This window comes from Mastomys coucha, chromosome X (genome assembly GCF_008632895.1).
Source record: "Mastomys coucha isolate ucsf_1 chromosome X, UCSF_Mcou_1, whole genome shotgun sequence".
NCBI classification, from domain to species: Eukaryota; Metazoa; Chordata; class Mammalia; order Rodentia; family Muridae; genus Mastomys; species Mastomys coucha.
Window position 1 is genome coordinate 13,561,830 of NC_045030.1, and position 17,230 is coordinate 13,579,059.

General features: G+C 38.3%; 1 protein-coding gene across 1 annotated transcript in view; it reads right to left on the reverse strand.

Annotated features, from left to right (window-relative positions):
- The window catches only part of Slc9a7 (solute carrier family 9 member A7), a 110,656-nt gene that overhangs the window by 38,360 nt on the left and 55,066 nt on the right, over positions 1–17,230 (reverse strand). Inside the window, exons 12-13 of the mRNA XM_031344235.1 lie at positions 12,909–12,968; positions 3,705–3,768 (exon numbers count right to left, since the gene is read on the reverse strand). Coding sequence (XP_031200095.1) covers positions 3,705–3,768; positions 12,909–12,968 — 124 coding nt within the window. The remainder of the gene's footprint in view (positions 1–3,704; positions 3,769–12,908; positions 12,969–17,230) is intronic.

Sequence of the window (17,230 nt, forward strand, 5' to 3'; positions counted from 1 at the left end):
ATTGGACTGAGTACAGGGTCTCCAATGAAGGAGCTAGAGAAAGGACCCAAGGAGCTGAAGGATTTGCAACCCCTTAGGATGACCAATAATATGAACTAACTAATACCCTCAGAGCTCCCAGGAACTAAACCACCAACCAAAGAGTACACATGGTGGGACTCATGGCTCCAGCAGCATATGTACCAGAGGATGGCCAAGTTGGTCATCAATGGGAGGAGAGGCCCTTGGCCCTATGAAGGTTCTATGTCCCAGTGTAGGGGAATGCCAGGGCCTGGCTAGAGGGTGGGTTGGTGAGCAAGGGAAGGGGGGAGGGAACAGGGGTTTTTTGTTTGTTTGTTTGTTTTTGTTTTTGTTATTTTATTTTATTTTTATTTTTTTTCAGAGGGGAAACTGGGAAAGGAAATATCATATGACATGTAAATAAAGAAAATAATAATAACTAATAGTAAAGTATTGGGCAGAAAAAATAAAGATGTGCATCAGCATACATAGCTGAGAATGGTCATCCTTATGTCATTGGTAGAACCACTGTCTGGATATAGTGTTCAGACCTTAGTGGAGGGGTTGTGGCAGACTCGACATAGACAGGGCTGGATGCCCAGCCTTATTCTGCTGCAAGTTACTTAATCTCTCTGTATCAAATTTTCTCATTTGGGAATAACAGGACAGCTGTCCCTTTTCATAGAGAACTGGTAATAGGATCCCCATAAAAATGCAAATCGATAGATTCTGTCAAGTCCCTTATATAAAATGGTGCTATATTCGAATATTACCTACATCCAACATCCATTCTTCTATATACTCTAATCATCTCCACATTACTGAGAACAAAAATACCAAGTAAATGCTATGCCAATTAATACTTCACTGTACTGTTTAAGGGACAATGACAGGGGAGAGATATCTGTACATTCCAGTACACATGAAATATTTCTCCCTAAAGATTTTCAATACATGGTTGACTGAGTTCATGGACTTGTAACTCATGAAAATAGAAAGCCAGACACATCCTCTCACTGGGTTCTTTAAAAATTACACCTTGTATGTGCGTGTGCATGTATGTGCCATAGTGCATATGTGGATGTCAAAAGACAATTTTCAGGAATCACCTCTCTTTTTATATGATTTGGATCCCAGATTTGGTGGCAAGTGCCCTAACACACTAAGCTATCTCACTGATGCCCTCTCTGGATTACTATGAAGATAAAATGAATAGTTCTAAACTACTTAGAATTGTATCAGGCATAACACAAACACTTAATGTTAGTACTCTTATCAGCTTAGTTTTGAAATTGATTCTGACTATAATATGCTTTAATTTGTCAAATAAATAGGGTTTGAGGTTGCATAAACTAAATGGAACTCGATAAACAGTATTCCACTACCCAATACTCTGTACCACAGCAAACTCAAAATAAATACACTATGGTGAGTATCCTATGAGTGTTTATTAAGTACTTATATGACTAAAACTTATGGTTCTGGTCTTCTTTTTTCAGAATCCAGAATTCTAGAATCCTATGTGACCCCTTTAAAAAATCTTCAGGGGTACAGACCAAGCACAGAGAGGTCATAATAAAGAAAGATAAGCCATGGGCCTTGTGACAAGGAGATCTGCTGCTCAGATGAGAACCTCCTGGCCCCACCATGCAGGAGGCAGGTTACCACTTATAATATTCAGTCTTTCCATTATAAAACGAAGCATCATTGTTCACTCCGAGCAGGGGCAACAACTGTAATGGAGTCTGGGCACAGGAACAGAAAAAACACCCAGACCCTGTCCTAATATCAAACACAGCTACATTGTGATGTCTGTTCCCTATAACAGGTTATAAACATAGAATGGCATCTCCTCCAGTGGCTATTTTAGGGACACCCATGTAATGGTTACTGAAATTGGGGATCAAAGATGGAGCACTGGTGGTTACAAGGTGGAGATGGGGCACACCCAACCACTCCAAGGCCCCCTCCAATGTAAATGCAGAAAGTGGCCATCTTTTGGTGACCCATTTGGAGACACAGACTGACAAGATGGCTTGGTTCCCTGGTGGCCTCTCCCTGAAGCTGCTGATCCATTTGCTCAATGATATGTGACATCTCACTGAAAGGAATAAAGGACTGTTTGAAAACATGAAGAAAAGAAAGAAAGAAAGTAGCAGAAATCACTGTTATCCACATCATGATCATCTTGAAGCTGCCAGCAACCCAGAACTGATCTACCTGTCTAGGGTATCAAGTCACTTATCCTACCTGCAGGAAAAGCTGCTTTAACTCACTGCAAGTATGAAACACCAGAACCAAAACTTAAGAAAACTGCTTCTCTGTTATAAACTTCTATATCAATTTATGATTTGATTTTTGGTGTGAACTTGTGATGAACTTTGTAACATGTCATGTATTCTGTAAGATGTACTGAGATGTACTGAGAAGTACTGAGGACAAGGAGATGAAGAAGAGCTAAATAGAGTAGAATCTTTTCCCTTTCCCCACTTAGGAGCTTTTCGATTTTCCCCTTAGATAGCTTTCATAGGAAACTTTTTACAACTTAGTAATAAATTCTATAACCACTAAAAAAAAAAAGAGAAAGAAAACTGCTTCTCAAAATTTCCATGATTAAGTGACAGCAAGTTCATCACTAAGCCTAACTGTAGGTGTTATTATGACAAGAAGCTAAATAGTGAGCAGAGGGGATGTAAGAGAGAAAAGAGACCCTTAAATTCTCCAATTCTGCTTGCCACCTCTCACTTGCTGGCACCCAGCAACTCCCATGCAATTGTCCAGGCCACCTGAGAAATATCACACATCTGATTGTCAAAGCTAGATAATTCCTGTTGCCTTACATCTAATTCCTTTGTAGCCTGTATGTATAAAGATTCCTTGGGGACTATTTTCTCTTTACCACACTCCTTTCTCCAGCTTCAAGCCAGTGAGATTTACAAAGAAGTTTCTAGTTCAAGGACAGAATTCTGGAGAAAACTAGTATCCCAGTATATACTGTCCCCAGTAGCTAATCTGTATTGCAGATGAAACAGCTACACAACCCCTCCAAATCACACATGCAGCTATTGCTGGAACACTTGAGTGTATGTCTCTTCTACCATTCAGATTTGACTTCCTTCTAGTGCATTCTGTCTTCCACTCAATCAACAAGCCTGCTAACTTTGCTTTGAGTCAGCCTTGAGTTCTTTCCTATGTCAAGCACCTGGATGCACCTGAGTAGAGGTCCCAAGATTTGATGGTGGCTCAATGCCAGCAAAAGTTGACTTGTACCTTTTGTTGCTGTTAATATTGCAGCATGCAGGTCTTCAAATACATACAATAAGCAATGCTGCATGAAACCAATCAAGCCAACTTATTTAAGGGTTTTTTTTTTGCAGGTTCTCAGGTGCAGAGAGAGAAGCAGTGTGAACCATTGAGAATGCAGACATTTTGACTAGAATTTCTCCTTACCCTGGCAGCCTGTTTACTTACAAAATGCATTACTTCCTCATTATTTCATCTTAGGTGACTCAATTATTTCACCTTAAGACTCAAATTTCAGCTTCTAATCCATAAACCAGAGTTTACAGAAGCAATCCAAAAGGTTGTTGTCAAGATGGCAATGAGGGAAGCCAGATACAAGGCTTGGAGAAAATGACCAATTTTAGCAATTTTCAAATCAATTTTCAAGTTCCTTTATGAAAAAGCAGCACTTTATGACTTACCCCTTGCAAGACTTGAAAGTTGTCATTGTTAGGTGGCGGGTCTTGATCTGGGTCAACACCAACTCTAAAATGTCACCAGGGAAGAAGACAAGGAGAGAAAAACAGAAAGCATTAGCTTGGCCCACGGCAGCAAATATCTTCCCAAAGCAGAAGGAGTGGTTAGCTTCAAGGAGAAAAAGGCCATCATGCAGAAATCAGATCCACACCACAGCAGATTGCAGAGTCTGGTGTTAAAAGTATTCATGCCCTCATTGAGGTGTCTGGGAAATATGCTGGCATCTTTCCATCTTCCTTCCTATACCAAGCAGTCCCCACTACTAAACCATGGGTCTCTTCTGCTTGGCTGCTTCCTCACTTCTGCCCTGAACTGCTTTGATGGCCACAATATTTTGTTGTGAAATTAGACAGGTATAGAAAGAAGCATGGGAAGGATCTGTAGTAAACACCTGAATGGCCACCAAAAGAGTCACCATTTACTGTAGCCTCTTTACTGTTGTCTTCCCACTTCTCCATCTCACATCTTATTTCATGATACAAATGAAGCAGCGACATCAATACATTTCTTCTGACTTGTGTGTGTGTGTGTGTGTGTGTGTGTGTGTGTGTGTAGGCCAGAGGGAAAACAGGTGTCATTCTTCAGAAGCCATCCACCCTGTTCTTCAAGATTGAAACGTTCATTTGGCCTGGAAATTACCAATTAGGTTATTCTGGCTGGCTAGCAAGCCCAAGAGATCTGCCCATCTCCCCAGTGCTGGGATTATAAACATGCACTATCATATCCAGCTTTTGATATGGGTTCTGAAGATTAAACTCAGGTCCTCATGCTAACACAGCAAACACTTCACTGAGAGCCATCTCCCCAGCCTCCCTTCTCCTGACTTCATTAGTATGCATAATGATGAAGTTTCTCCTTTACCAAACTTGAATCATCTTTAAATCATTTTCACAACTACAACCTAACTTTTGAGCATTGTCTTCCCTTTACATCACCAACTTTTATCAAGAATCTTCTTAAACTGGTTTAGCCAGAACTCCCACCTTTGATAACTGATCCCCATGCCATCCCCAAAGTGATATCTGATGTCTGTGTCCTGCCTTTAGGAAAAATACCTCCTTAACTCTGATATTTCCTCTTGGCAAGTTTTATCCATAATTCCCTATAACTCCCTCCCACTGCAAAATCCCACCACCATAGACCACTACCTCACTCACAGTGATCCTCACTAAGGCCTACCTTGCCTGCAGTATCATTAACTAGAGTCTTGGTATACTTTTAGTTCTCATATTCCCACACCCTCTATCAAAGATGAACAGAGAATTCATATATTTGACAGAACTTACACATTTGAGAACAACTGAAGATGACTAAATGGCAGATATATATGGAAGATACATATGATTAAATGGCAAAATTTCACTTACAATAAATTCCTGAGATGTACTAGGACAGTTGTCATATGCTACCTATGGTTGCATGCATGTTTATTATTTATATCCATATCTTCCCCATTCTGAGATAGAAAATTATGACACAAATAACATAGATAACATGGAACAGTGGGAGAGAAAATAGGCACCAGGAAAATCCTGTTCTCCTTTCAATCTCCTGATATCTCAATATATGAACAGCATCATAAAGTGTAGCAGAGCATCAAGCTTTCAGCAGTTCAGGCCATTATAAGCTCAAAGAGGGAGGCTTTGCAGTCCAATACAAGGATGTCTTAGTCCAGCAAGCAGAAACTGTACTGGACATACAAAGCAGCAAATGCAAACCTATTTTTCTTCTTCTTCCTCTACATCACCAGTAACACTTGGGATCTTTCTAAAGAAAAGAGACTTCATAGAACTAAAGATGCATAAACATCTACTTCAGGAACTGAAAGGCCTCCCAAAAAGTCACCTTAGAGCACACAAAGAATTTAATGTATGAAAATGGCTGGAGGCAAAATTGCATTTAGTACTCCTAACTGTTCTTCAATTATCAACTGTTTTTAGAGCCCCTTTTTTTGTTTTGTTTTTCTTAATTTTTTTTATTATTTAAATGCATTTTATACATCAAACATATTAATAATATTGAGTATTGTGAGAATCAAATAATGCATAAAAAATCTGTTCAACTTTTATATTCATATCCTTTCATACCCTAAAAAATATAATTAATGAAATTAATGAAAGAAAGGAAGAAGGAAAGAAAATGCTAATTTCAAGCATAGTGAGAAAAATTATTAATAATATTTCAATGGTGTATGTAGAACATGATTTTAATATTTTCAACTGTTAATATTCAACAAACAGAATCATCTTTGTATAATTCTTTTTGTTTCTATCTGGTTGATTTCAGCCCTGAGTTTGATTATTTCCTGCTGTCTACTCCTCTTGGGTGTATTTGTTTCTTTTTGTTCTAGAGCTTTCAGGTGTGCTGTCAAGCTGCTAGTGTAAGATCTCTTCGGTTTCTTTTGGGAGGCACTCAGAGCTATGAGTTTTCCTCTTAACACTGCTTTCATTGTGTAACATAAGTTTTGGTATGACGTGTCTGCATTTTCATAAAATTCTAAGAAGTACACATATGTATGTGTACTTTCTGTTGTTTTTGTTGGTATTTAAGACCAGCCTTAGTCTATGGTGATCTGATAGGGTGCATGGGATTAGTTCAGTCTTCTTGTATCTGTTAAGGACTGTTTTGTGATTGATTATACGGTCAATTTTGGAGAAGGTACCATGAGGTGCTGAGAAGAAGGTATATTCTTTTGCTTTAGGATGAAATGTTCTATAAATATCTGTTAGATCCATTTGGTTCATAACTTCTGTTAGTTTCGCTGTGTCTCTGTTTAGTTTTTTTTCCATGATCTGTCCATTGTTGAGAGTGGGGTGTTGAAGTCTCCCACTATTATTGTGTGTGGAGCAATGTGTGCTTTGAGCTTTAGTAAAGTTTCTTTTATGAATGTGGGTGCCCCTGTATTTGGAGCATAGATGTTTAAAATTTAGAGTTCATCTTGGTAGATTTTTCCTTTGAACAGTATGAAGTGTCCTTCCTTATCTTTTCTGATAACTTTTGGTTGATTTTATTTGATATTAGAATAGCTATTCCAGCTTGTTTCTTGGGACCAGTTGCTTGAAAAATTGTTTTCCAGCATTTTACTCTGAAGTAGTGTCTGTCTTTGTCACTGGGGTGGGATTCCTGTATGCAGCTAAATATTGGTGCCTGGTTATATATCCAGTCGGTTAGTCTGTGTCTGTTTTGGGAAATTGAGTCCATTGATTTAAGAGATGCTAAGTAATAGTGATTTTTGCTTCCTGTTATTTTTGTTGTTAGAGATGGAATTATGTTTGTGTGGCTATCTTCTTTTGGGTTTGTTGAAAGATTTCTTTTTTACTTTTTCTAGGGTGTAGTTTCCCTCCTTGTGTTGGTGTTTTCCATCTATTATCCTTTGTAGGGTTGGATTTATGGAAAGATATTGTGTAAATTTGGTTTTGTCACAGAATATCTTGTTTTCTCCATCTATGGTAATTAAGAGTTTTGCTTGACTGGTTTTTGTGTTCTCGTAGGGTCTGTATGATGTCTGCCCTTAATATACAATCCCCATGGTGGCATCTATAAGGCCAATAGACTGGAGTTTACTATTAGACTTTATGAAGCGGCACAAAACTACTTTGTACCAGACAAATGTACTGAATGTGAGCTGCTGGGTGCAGACACCCAGCAGGAGCAGTATCTCTCAGAATGGTAAGGTAACATGGTTGCCCTCAACTAAGCCACAGAAAGGCTTCTAAATGGCATGGGGTAACCAAAAATATGACATTTCAGATCTGCCACTAAGAATTCCTCCTCTATGCACTGAGGATTGTCATCTAAGAAGAAGTTTGCTTCTTAGATGACTTCTGCATCAGTGCATATAAAGTAAACTAACTATATCAGCCCAGATGAAATAGGAGACCCACTGGGCACACTGGACCCATAAGGAAAATAAAATTAAATGTGATGAGATGCCAAAGGAAAATCAGCTCTAGTCCTGGAATCTTTACTACAAGAAGAAAACATATTTGACAAAATCATTTTGGTTTGTGGACACAGAGTAGCCTATGTAGCTTTGACTGGCCTAGAATTTACTGTGTAAACCATGCTCTGAATTTGTGGTGATCCCCCTGCTTCTGCCACCTGAGTTCTTTAAATTGATTTGGTTTTAAAAGAACTACTGACTGTTGTGCACCCTCAGAGCTCCCAGGGACTAAACGACCAACCAAAGAGTACACATGGGGGGGACTCGTGGCTCCAGCAGCATATGTATAGCAGAGGATGGCCTAGTTGGTAATCAATGAGAGGAAAGGCCCTTGGCCCTGTGGAGGTTCTATGCCCCAGTGTAGGGGAATGCCAGGGCCAGTAAGCAGGAGGGGGTGGGGTGGCAAGCAGAGGGAGGGAGGAAGGAACAGGGGTTTGTTTGTTTGTTTGTTTGTTTGATATTTGGAGGGGAAACTGGGAAAGGAGATATTGTACGGCATATAAATAAAGAAAACATCTAATAAAAAATAAATAAAAGAACTACTGATAATAGCTAAGATTGATCTATTTTAACTCAAATCACAGAAATACCAATGGGACTCATCATTTGCATTAGGTCCATGTGGCTGGGCCAGAATTCCAAACAGAGCCTAAAATACTACATTCAAAACATTTTATGGTGAACTCTAGAAATTAGAACCATCTTAATTTGACCACAAGCTCATGATGTTCCCTATTTGTTATGGGGAAACTTGAGAGTCTAGGTCTATATGATAGAACTTTCTACAGTGTTCTTTACCTGCAGTGTCCAGTTATAGCACCTACTGGGCACTTGTGACCTCTGAGCACTTGGGATGAGGTTATTATGAGTAAGAAATTGCATTATACACCTTAGCTTTTAGCTAATTAAAATTTTAAATAACCATATATGAACAATGAAAGTATAGATTTTTAAATCAACCCTGATTTCAGCCAAGTTTTCATATTGTCAACTTTTTTTTTGTTTTGTTTTGTTTTTGATAGCTCTTTGTTTTATCCGTGCTAACACCCAGATCCCTGTTCGGGTTCTGTAGGAACACAACTTCAAATTCACACAATAAAGAAAAACTCTTCTGAACTGAATACCTAGACAGTGAAAAGACTGCTTCTTTTATCAGTATGTAAAATAACTCCTCAAACCATCTACAGTTCTTTATGGAGACAACTCATTGCCTTAGAAAAATGAAAGAAGTGGGAGAATTAGAAAGTCTTCCTGTCCTGTCCTCAGTGCAATCAGTAGTGAATGATTTCATTGCTGGCTCATCAGCAATTCATATTGCCATTCATATGGTGGCCAAAGATCACTCTACTGATAACTTTTTCAATTGCATAAAGAAAAGTGGCACTTTGACACTAGAGGGACCTGGAGTCAGTATTGTATGATAGGTAAGTGACTAAATGGAATGCCACTAATAAATGGACAGCTTAATGACATGAACCACCTAAAAGGATGCAACAAGAAACACACAATACCTTACAGCATTTTTGGCAAAAGTATTGTTTGCCTCTGGTCATAATGAAACCTCAGAAAATCCCAATTATAAGACATTTTGTTAAATAAGTATCCCAAATACTTAAAAACCAATGTTATAAGAGACCATGAAAAGGGGCTAAATTGTGGCAAAAGAGTAAACAGACATGTCAATAAGCAAAATAATTTGTTGGATCCTGTGTGTGTAAAATTCATGTTACTTTTCTTAGGTTCAATTATATAGGAGAGCCGGGCGGTGGTGGCTCACGCCTTTAATCCCAGCACTTGGGAGGCAGAGGCAGGCGGATTTCTGAGTTCGAGGCCAGCTTGGTCTACAGAGTGAGTTCCAGGATAGCCAAGGCTACACAGAGAAACCCTGTCTCAAAAAAACAAACAAACAAACAAACAAACAATTATATAGGAGATTGAACTCCAGAAGCATTTAGGAGTGGACTCAGGATACCTGACTCTTCCTGAAATAAAAAAATGACAAATTCTAGTGAACTGCTGAGTGCAAGTGAGTACCAGGGTAGGCACAGCTCCAATCTTTCCTTTTGGGAGAAAAACTTAAATCACGGTTAAGGATGTTTAATTATGCCTTTGGTAAAGATGTTTCAAAAGCACATCAGCCTATTTTCCTATCTGTAATTAATTGATTAATACTGATAATTTATAAACTTATTTTATTTCAGGGTCTAAAAAGCACAAATTGTAAAGATTTATAACATGGGGTACTAGAATTGGTAAGCACAGGCAATAGACAAATATTTTCTTCTTGATAATTTCAGAAATATTTTTGCTGAAATTGTTTTCTCCTAAAAGTAATGGGCACAGAGAAAATCTTGAGTTAACTCAGACACAATGAAGTGCTAAGCAATGCAGCTATATTTAGATCCAGTTGTGCTACTCCATGGCAACTTGAAGCTCTGGAGACAGTCCAACTCAATATCTAATTTCCTTACCTATATCAGTCTTCTGTATGGAAAGTCGAATCTTCACTGGAGCCTCTCACTATCTACCACATGTCTGAGATGCATAGAGCCTAACTGCATATGCCTAAGGAAACTGCCTGGCTTCTCCCAGTCTGACTCATGAGGTCTTATGGAGGTGTCAACTACTAATATAAGGTACTAAGGTAGTAAAATTAAAGAAGGGAAATAAATACCTGCTTTTCAGCTTACCATAGCATTATAAATGACTCCTAGAAGACAGATAGGGACTATGACACAAGGGTTATTCTGTATTTTCCCTATTTGAGGCTGTTTATTTTAGAGTGATTTAATAATTACTTTTCTGGCATTTGGAAGGGCCCTTGGACCAATCCTCAAGAATGACACACAGTATGCTGGGATTCCTATAAAGGCCTCCACCCTTGGGGCACAGCCCATAACTGGTCTCTGTGAATAAAAGTAAAGCAGTGGGCCAGGACACTTGAAATGGTGCTAAACAGTAAGAAAGAACAGACACAGGCTTTTGGTTGCAGATTCAGAGGCCCATAAGACTTAGCTTTTTCAAATTGCTGGGTTTGGCAACTGATTAAAATATATTTATCTCCTGACTTGTTACATCTGGGATGTTATAGAAACCTGAAGCTTTATTATATTACATTTCAGCATTCAGATACATCTAGGGGGAGCAGAGTGCAACAGACACAGCAGTCTTCTCCTCCAGAATAAACTCAATTATCCTAAGGTCCATTAAGAATGAGAGAAATGTGCAAATTCTATGCCAAATGAAAACTGGAAAAAGTCAAATGTTTTCTTTGTAAAAAATAAATACCATAAAATTAATAACTTTCATTCTAGAACAATAACTTGTCTACTGTAGTTAATGAATAAAAAGCCATGAAATCTCAGAAAAATCCTATTTTAACCAATACTTTTTAAGGAAGTTCTATACATTAAATCCAGGGCCTCAAACACATTAGGCATACATTTTACCACTGATATATATTTATAGAAACAAGTAATTTTAAAACATATGAATGATCAAAGGTCTGGTTAATTTGAAGAATATGAGACATAGATTCATATAAATCTTGAGCATCAGTTTATAATCTGAATTCTCTTGTGTCTCAAGTAGTACTAGCCTAAAAAAACCTTCCTCCTTGAAGACAGAACACTTCAGTAGAAAGAGCTCCTTTGTAACTCTACTACAAAATGTGTATGTGTGTGTGAGTGTATGTACACATGTGCACAAGCATCCACACATGAACATTGTAACAGTAATAAGAATGAATCCAATGAGATATTTCAATACTTCCATGAATTTTATACATGTCATTACAGAATATAACTGGGCTATATTCCAAGACCTAACCCTAAGCCTAACCCTAACCCCTAACCCTAACCCTAACCCTAACCCTAACCCTAACCCTAACCCTAACCCTAACCCTAACCCTACTTACAGATATTGTTTCCTTCACCCTGTCTTTAGTGAGCAGAATATTTTCAGAAGTCCTAAGTTCAAGCCAATTTTGCAATGAATGGATCTAAAGATCAGACCAGGAAGAAAGCATATCACCTAGAGATCCAGAAAGGCAAGAACAAACACTGGAAGTTTTTATTTTGCTCCTACATCACCACCATTAGATACAATGGCAACATACACTGTTGGATATAGGCCAAGAAACAAACTGCGTTAGTGAAAACTTCATCCTTTTGTTTATTTAAAAAAATGTTCATGTCATATAAACCATTGTGAGAAAGTATAGATATACAAATACATACTTAAAAATACATAACACTGAGGTACAGCCAACAGAGACAGGAACCTTGCATAACTGTCCTCTGAGAGGCTCCACCCAGAAGCCAATGAAAATAGATGCAGAGACCCACAACCAACATTAAATGCATTAGGGAGTCTTGTGGAAAAGTTGGGGAAAGGATTAAGGGACCTGAACAGGACAGGACTTTATAGGAAGACCAACAGAGTCTACTAACCTGGACCCTTGGGAGCTCCCAGAGACTGAACCACCTACCAAAGAGCTAGCATGGGCTGGACCTATGCCTTTGTGCACATACGTGGCAGATGTGCAACTTGATCTTCATGCATATCCCCCAACAGCTAGAGTAGAAGCTGTCCTTGACTCTGTTGCCTGCCTATGAATCCAGTTCCCCTAACTAGACAACCTTGTCTTGCCTCAGAGGGAGAGAATGAACCTAGTCCTGCAATGGCTTGATGACTGGGGGTGATGGGTGACACTCAGGGGGGCAACCCCTTCTCAAAGGAAAAGGGAAGGGAGACACTGGCATTTAATTAAGACCACATAGCTATGCTATAGTCAAGGCTAAAATGTTAAATTCTAGTTCTCTGCATAAGGTATAAGCTTACTTGCTAGATCAGAAGCAGGGTTTTCTAGGAAAAATATAGGTGGCTCTGAAAAATGAACTGTCTTTAACACAAAGCTCATTCAGTTGTTAAAAAAAAAGGAAGAAGATACTAATTTAGGCTTTGGGGTTGAGAACGCATGGTTCAAAATGTGGGAAGAGCACATAATTCCAGTAACACTGACATACAAATCAACATGGAGGAAGGACAGAAAAAGTTATTAAAAATTATTTTCCTGTTGCTCATGGGTAAGGATTGGTGCATTCTGGAAGGAAAAAGCAAACAAGCATAAAGAGAAATCATTCAAGTTAGACAGAAGAGAAAAGCAAAGTTCAGTGGATTATTTTCTGAGTAGTCCCTGTGTCACCTGAAGTACTGCCATCGGTGCTCATTCGGGTCCTCTTCAGAGAGCTCCTCCACACCAACTCTGGGCAGCAGAAGAAGGAAATGTGAATGTGATGGGACAACACAGATACCAAGATCTATGGCATCTCTCCTGGACCATGCCAGGAAGAAGGGCTGTCTCACCTTCACCAGAAAGCCATAGTCCCTTTTTTGTTCCAGTCCTGAGGATGGAACCCAAAGTCTTGAAAATATTAGGTAAGTAGCAACCATGCAGCTGCATAATTATCTTTGGTTATCCCCATTCTCTAAAACCCAAGAGGAAGAGATTGCTAAATTTAAAGCAACAATGTTAGAAGCTAGGTCATGAGGAACAATTGATAACAATGTTAAGCCTCTCAAAACATAATACAATAAAGTCAGATGAGTAAGTGTACGTATATAATTTAATCTACAAATATTTCTGGAGCTCATCTGTTTCATAAAGCAAGATATGTCCATAAAAATAGAAAATTATTACTAAACAATGAACATATATTTATAATATGTGCATACTTTATAGCTGGTTAACAGAAAGAACAAAACCCATTATATTACTGAAAATCAACAATACTGAGAAGACAAAATGGCCATTTTTATCTAGATAAGCAAACAAAATTGTTCACAATTTCAACCTGAAGACCAGGAATCCAACTTGTCTTTTCTTTTCTCTTGTCTTTTCTTTGAGGTCTCTGGCTTGATGTGTCCTTTCACTTTTCTTAATGATTTCTAGATTATTCAGACAACATTGAACTTGACCATCATGCTACAACATGGTTTTTCAAATTCAGCACTATGAACATTTGAGTCCACAATTATTCTCTGTTGAAGAACCATTCTCCTGTGTACTTAGAATGTTTACTAATATCCTTGCCTTCTACATACAGGATGCTAACAGCAACTACCCCATTTGCCCCAGGAGATAGAACTTTTTGTTTAAAAAAAAAGAGGACAGTTTTTTTGGCTTAAAACATTTCCAAATGTTCACAGATATTCCCCGGGTAGAGAAATTGCCCTTAGTTGAAAACACTGCACTAAATTATATACTCTCAATAGAGTAATGTCATCTCTGTGGGTGTGAAAACTGGTTCTTGTGAACACACATACAAAACAACCTCTAAAATGCACATTGGATAAGTTTGAAGCCATTCAAAGCATTATAAAACATAAAGATATAGCAGATCTGTGGTACTAAAATTTCACTGCAGTTACTTGTTGCCATGCCCACTCATCACCCCAGTAAATTTCACGTGTCAGGCCTGAAAAACTTGTTCGCAGATATGAGGTGTACAGCTTCAAAGGAAGCTAGCTAGCCTCCTGGAATTCATTTCATTGGCATCTCCTAACTCAGATGTGTTCCAGATTGGTCTCTGCAAAGGTCTATAGAGAGTTTTGTGTGCTTTCTTTATTCAGGCATATAGGTGCCCTAAGAAATGATTCGTAAATAGCTAAAACTAAGATTAAACATTGTTTCCTGGCCTCCACAGTGTTTCAATGATCCTAATTGATTGCCAAGTTATTATTAGCTTGGAATTTTCACAAGGAAGCTGCTTCATCAGACAGAGTATCTCCAGAGTTAGAGATAGAAGATCAAACATTAATGTTTACTATAAATAAAGTAAAGTTAGAATTCTCAGAGCAGTCACACACACTGCAGAATTGCTTTACTAGAGAAGTTAATGGGCTGGAGAGATGGCTCAGTCATTAAAGGCTAGGCTCACAACCAAAAATATAAGAGAAGTTAAAGGGCTTCCATCATGAATTGTTTATGTTACAACCAAGGGCATTCTCAGGAGCTGCTAGAATGGGACCTCCTGGTGCTTGCCTCCGACCAGACTCAGAGAATTAGCTTGGGGCTGCCAAGATAGCCCAGAGGGAAAGCGCACCACTGCTCTTTCAAAGCAACCATTCCCACCTGGCTGTTTGTTCTTACTGACTTTGATGTGGCCGCCACCTGCCTGCGTGATTTCTGTCATTCATCATGTTTCTGTATACTATATAAGCCTGATTTTTTACTTTGTGCAAATACACTCAGATTCAGCACTTCCCTGTGTCGTCTCTGTTTGTCATTTCTGCAGAACTCTTTGCCCTTTGCCCACCTGACTAGAACTCTATTCATTCTGTGGAACAAGGAATCCCTGCAGCAACCCAGTCCGCGGCAACTTGTAGTGTGTAGTTTTTTCTACTTGTTTTAAGTCCCAGATGGACTGTGCTACCAGCCCACCAAGGTTCCATCAGATCTGTAGATGAAACATACACACACACACACACACACACACACACACACACACACACATACATTAGCTTATTTGTATATGCTTTAGCTCAATGGCCAGACTCTTCTAAGCCTTCCTGGACTATCACATCCTTCTTTTCACTACCAGCTCAACACTCTACATAATAATAGTAGGAGACTTCAACACACCATGCTCATCAATGAACAGATCATCAAAACAAAAATTACAAAGAGACACAGTGAAACTAACAGAAGTTATGAACCAAATGGGTTTAACAGATATCTATAGAACATGTTCTCCTAAAACAAAATATACCTTCTTCTCAGCAACTCATGTTACCTTCTCCAAAATTAACCATATAATCACTCACAAAACAAAACTTAACAGATAAAAAAAGATTGAAATAATCCCATGCATCCTATCAGATCATGATGGACTAAGGCTGGTCTTCAAGATCAACAAAAACAACAGAAAGGCCACATATACATGGAAGCTGAACAATGCTCTACTCAATCATAATTAGGCAAGGAAGAAATAAAGAAATTAAAGACTTTTTATAATTTAATGAAAATGAAGACACAACATACCCAAACTTATGGGACACAATGAAAGCAGTGTTAAGAAGAAAACTCATAGCTCTCAGTGCCTCCAAAAAGAAACTGAAGGGAGCTTACACTAGCAGCTTGACAGCATACCTGAAAGCTCTAGGACAAAAAGAAGCAAATACACCCAAGAGGAGTAGACAGCAAAACTCAGGGCTGAAATTGACAAAGTAGAAACAAAAAGAACTATACAAAGAATCAACACAACCAGGAGAAAATGAACAAGACAGATAAACCCTTAGCCATACTAACCAGAGGACACAGAGACAGTATCCAAATTAACAAAATCAGAAATGAAAAGGGAAATATAACAAAAGAAATCAAGGAAATTAAAAGAATCATCAGATCCTACTAAAAAAAAAAAAGCCTATACAACAAAACTGGTAAATCTGGATGAAATGGACAATTTTCTAGAGAGATATGAAATACTAAAGTTAAACAGGATCAGATAAACCATCTAAACAGTACCACAATCCCTAAAGAAATAGAAGCAGTCATTAATAGTCTCCCAACCAAAAAAGCCCAGGACCAGATGGGTTTAGTAGAGAATTCTATCAGACCTTTAAAGAAGTCCTAATATCAATTATTAGGTCTTCAAACTATTCCACAAAATAGAAACAGAAGGTACACTACCGAATTCATTCTATGAAGCCATAGTTATGCTGATACCAAAACCACACAAAGACCCAACAAAAAAGAGACCTTCAGACCAATTTCCCTTATGAATATCAATGCAACAATACTCAATAAAATTCTTGCAAACCAAATCCAAGAACACATCAAAATGATCGTTCACCACAATCAAGTAGGCTTCATCCCAGGGATGTAGGGATGGTTCAATATATGGAAATATATCAACTTAATATACTATATAAACAAACTCAAAGAAAAAACCACATGATCATTTCACTAGATGATGGAAAAGTATTTGACAAAATTCAACTTCCCTTCATGTTAAAAGTCTTGGAGAGATCAAGAATTCAAGACCCATAGCTAAACACAGTAAAATCAATATATAGCAAACTAGTAGCCAATATCAAACTAAATGGAGAGAAACTTGAAGCAATCCCACTAAAATCAGGGACTAGACAAGGCTGCCCACTCTCTCCCTACCTATTCAATATTGTACTTGAAATCCTAGCCAGAGCAATTAGACAACAAAAGGAGATCAAAGGGATACGAATTGGAAAGGAAGAAATCAAATTATCACTATTTGCTGATGATAGGATAGTATACTTAAGTGACCCCCAAAATTCTACCAGAGAACTACAACTTAAGAACAACTTCAGCAAAGTGGCCAGATATAAAATTAACTCAAACAAATCAGTAGCCTTCCTATACTCAAAGAATAAATGTGCTGAGAAAGAAATTAGGGGAGCCAGGCAGTGATGGTGCATGCCTTTAATCCCAGGACTTAGGAGGCAGAGGCAGGCAGATTTCTGAGTTTGAGGCCAGCCTGGTCTACAGAG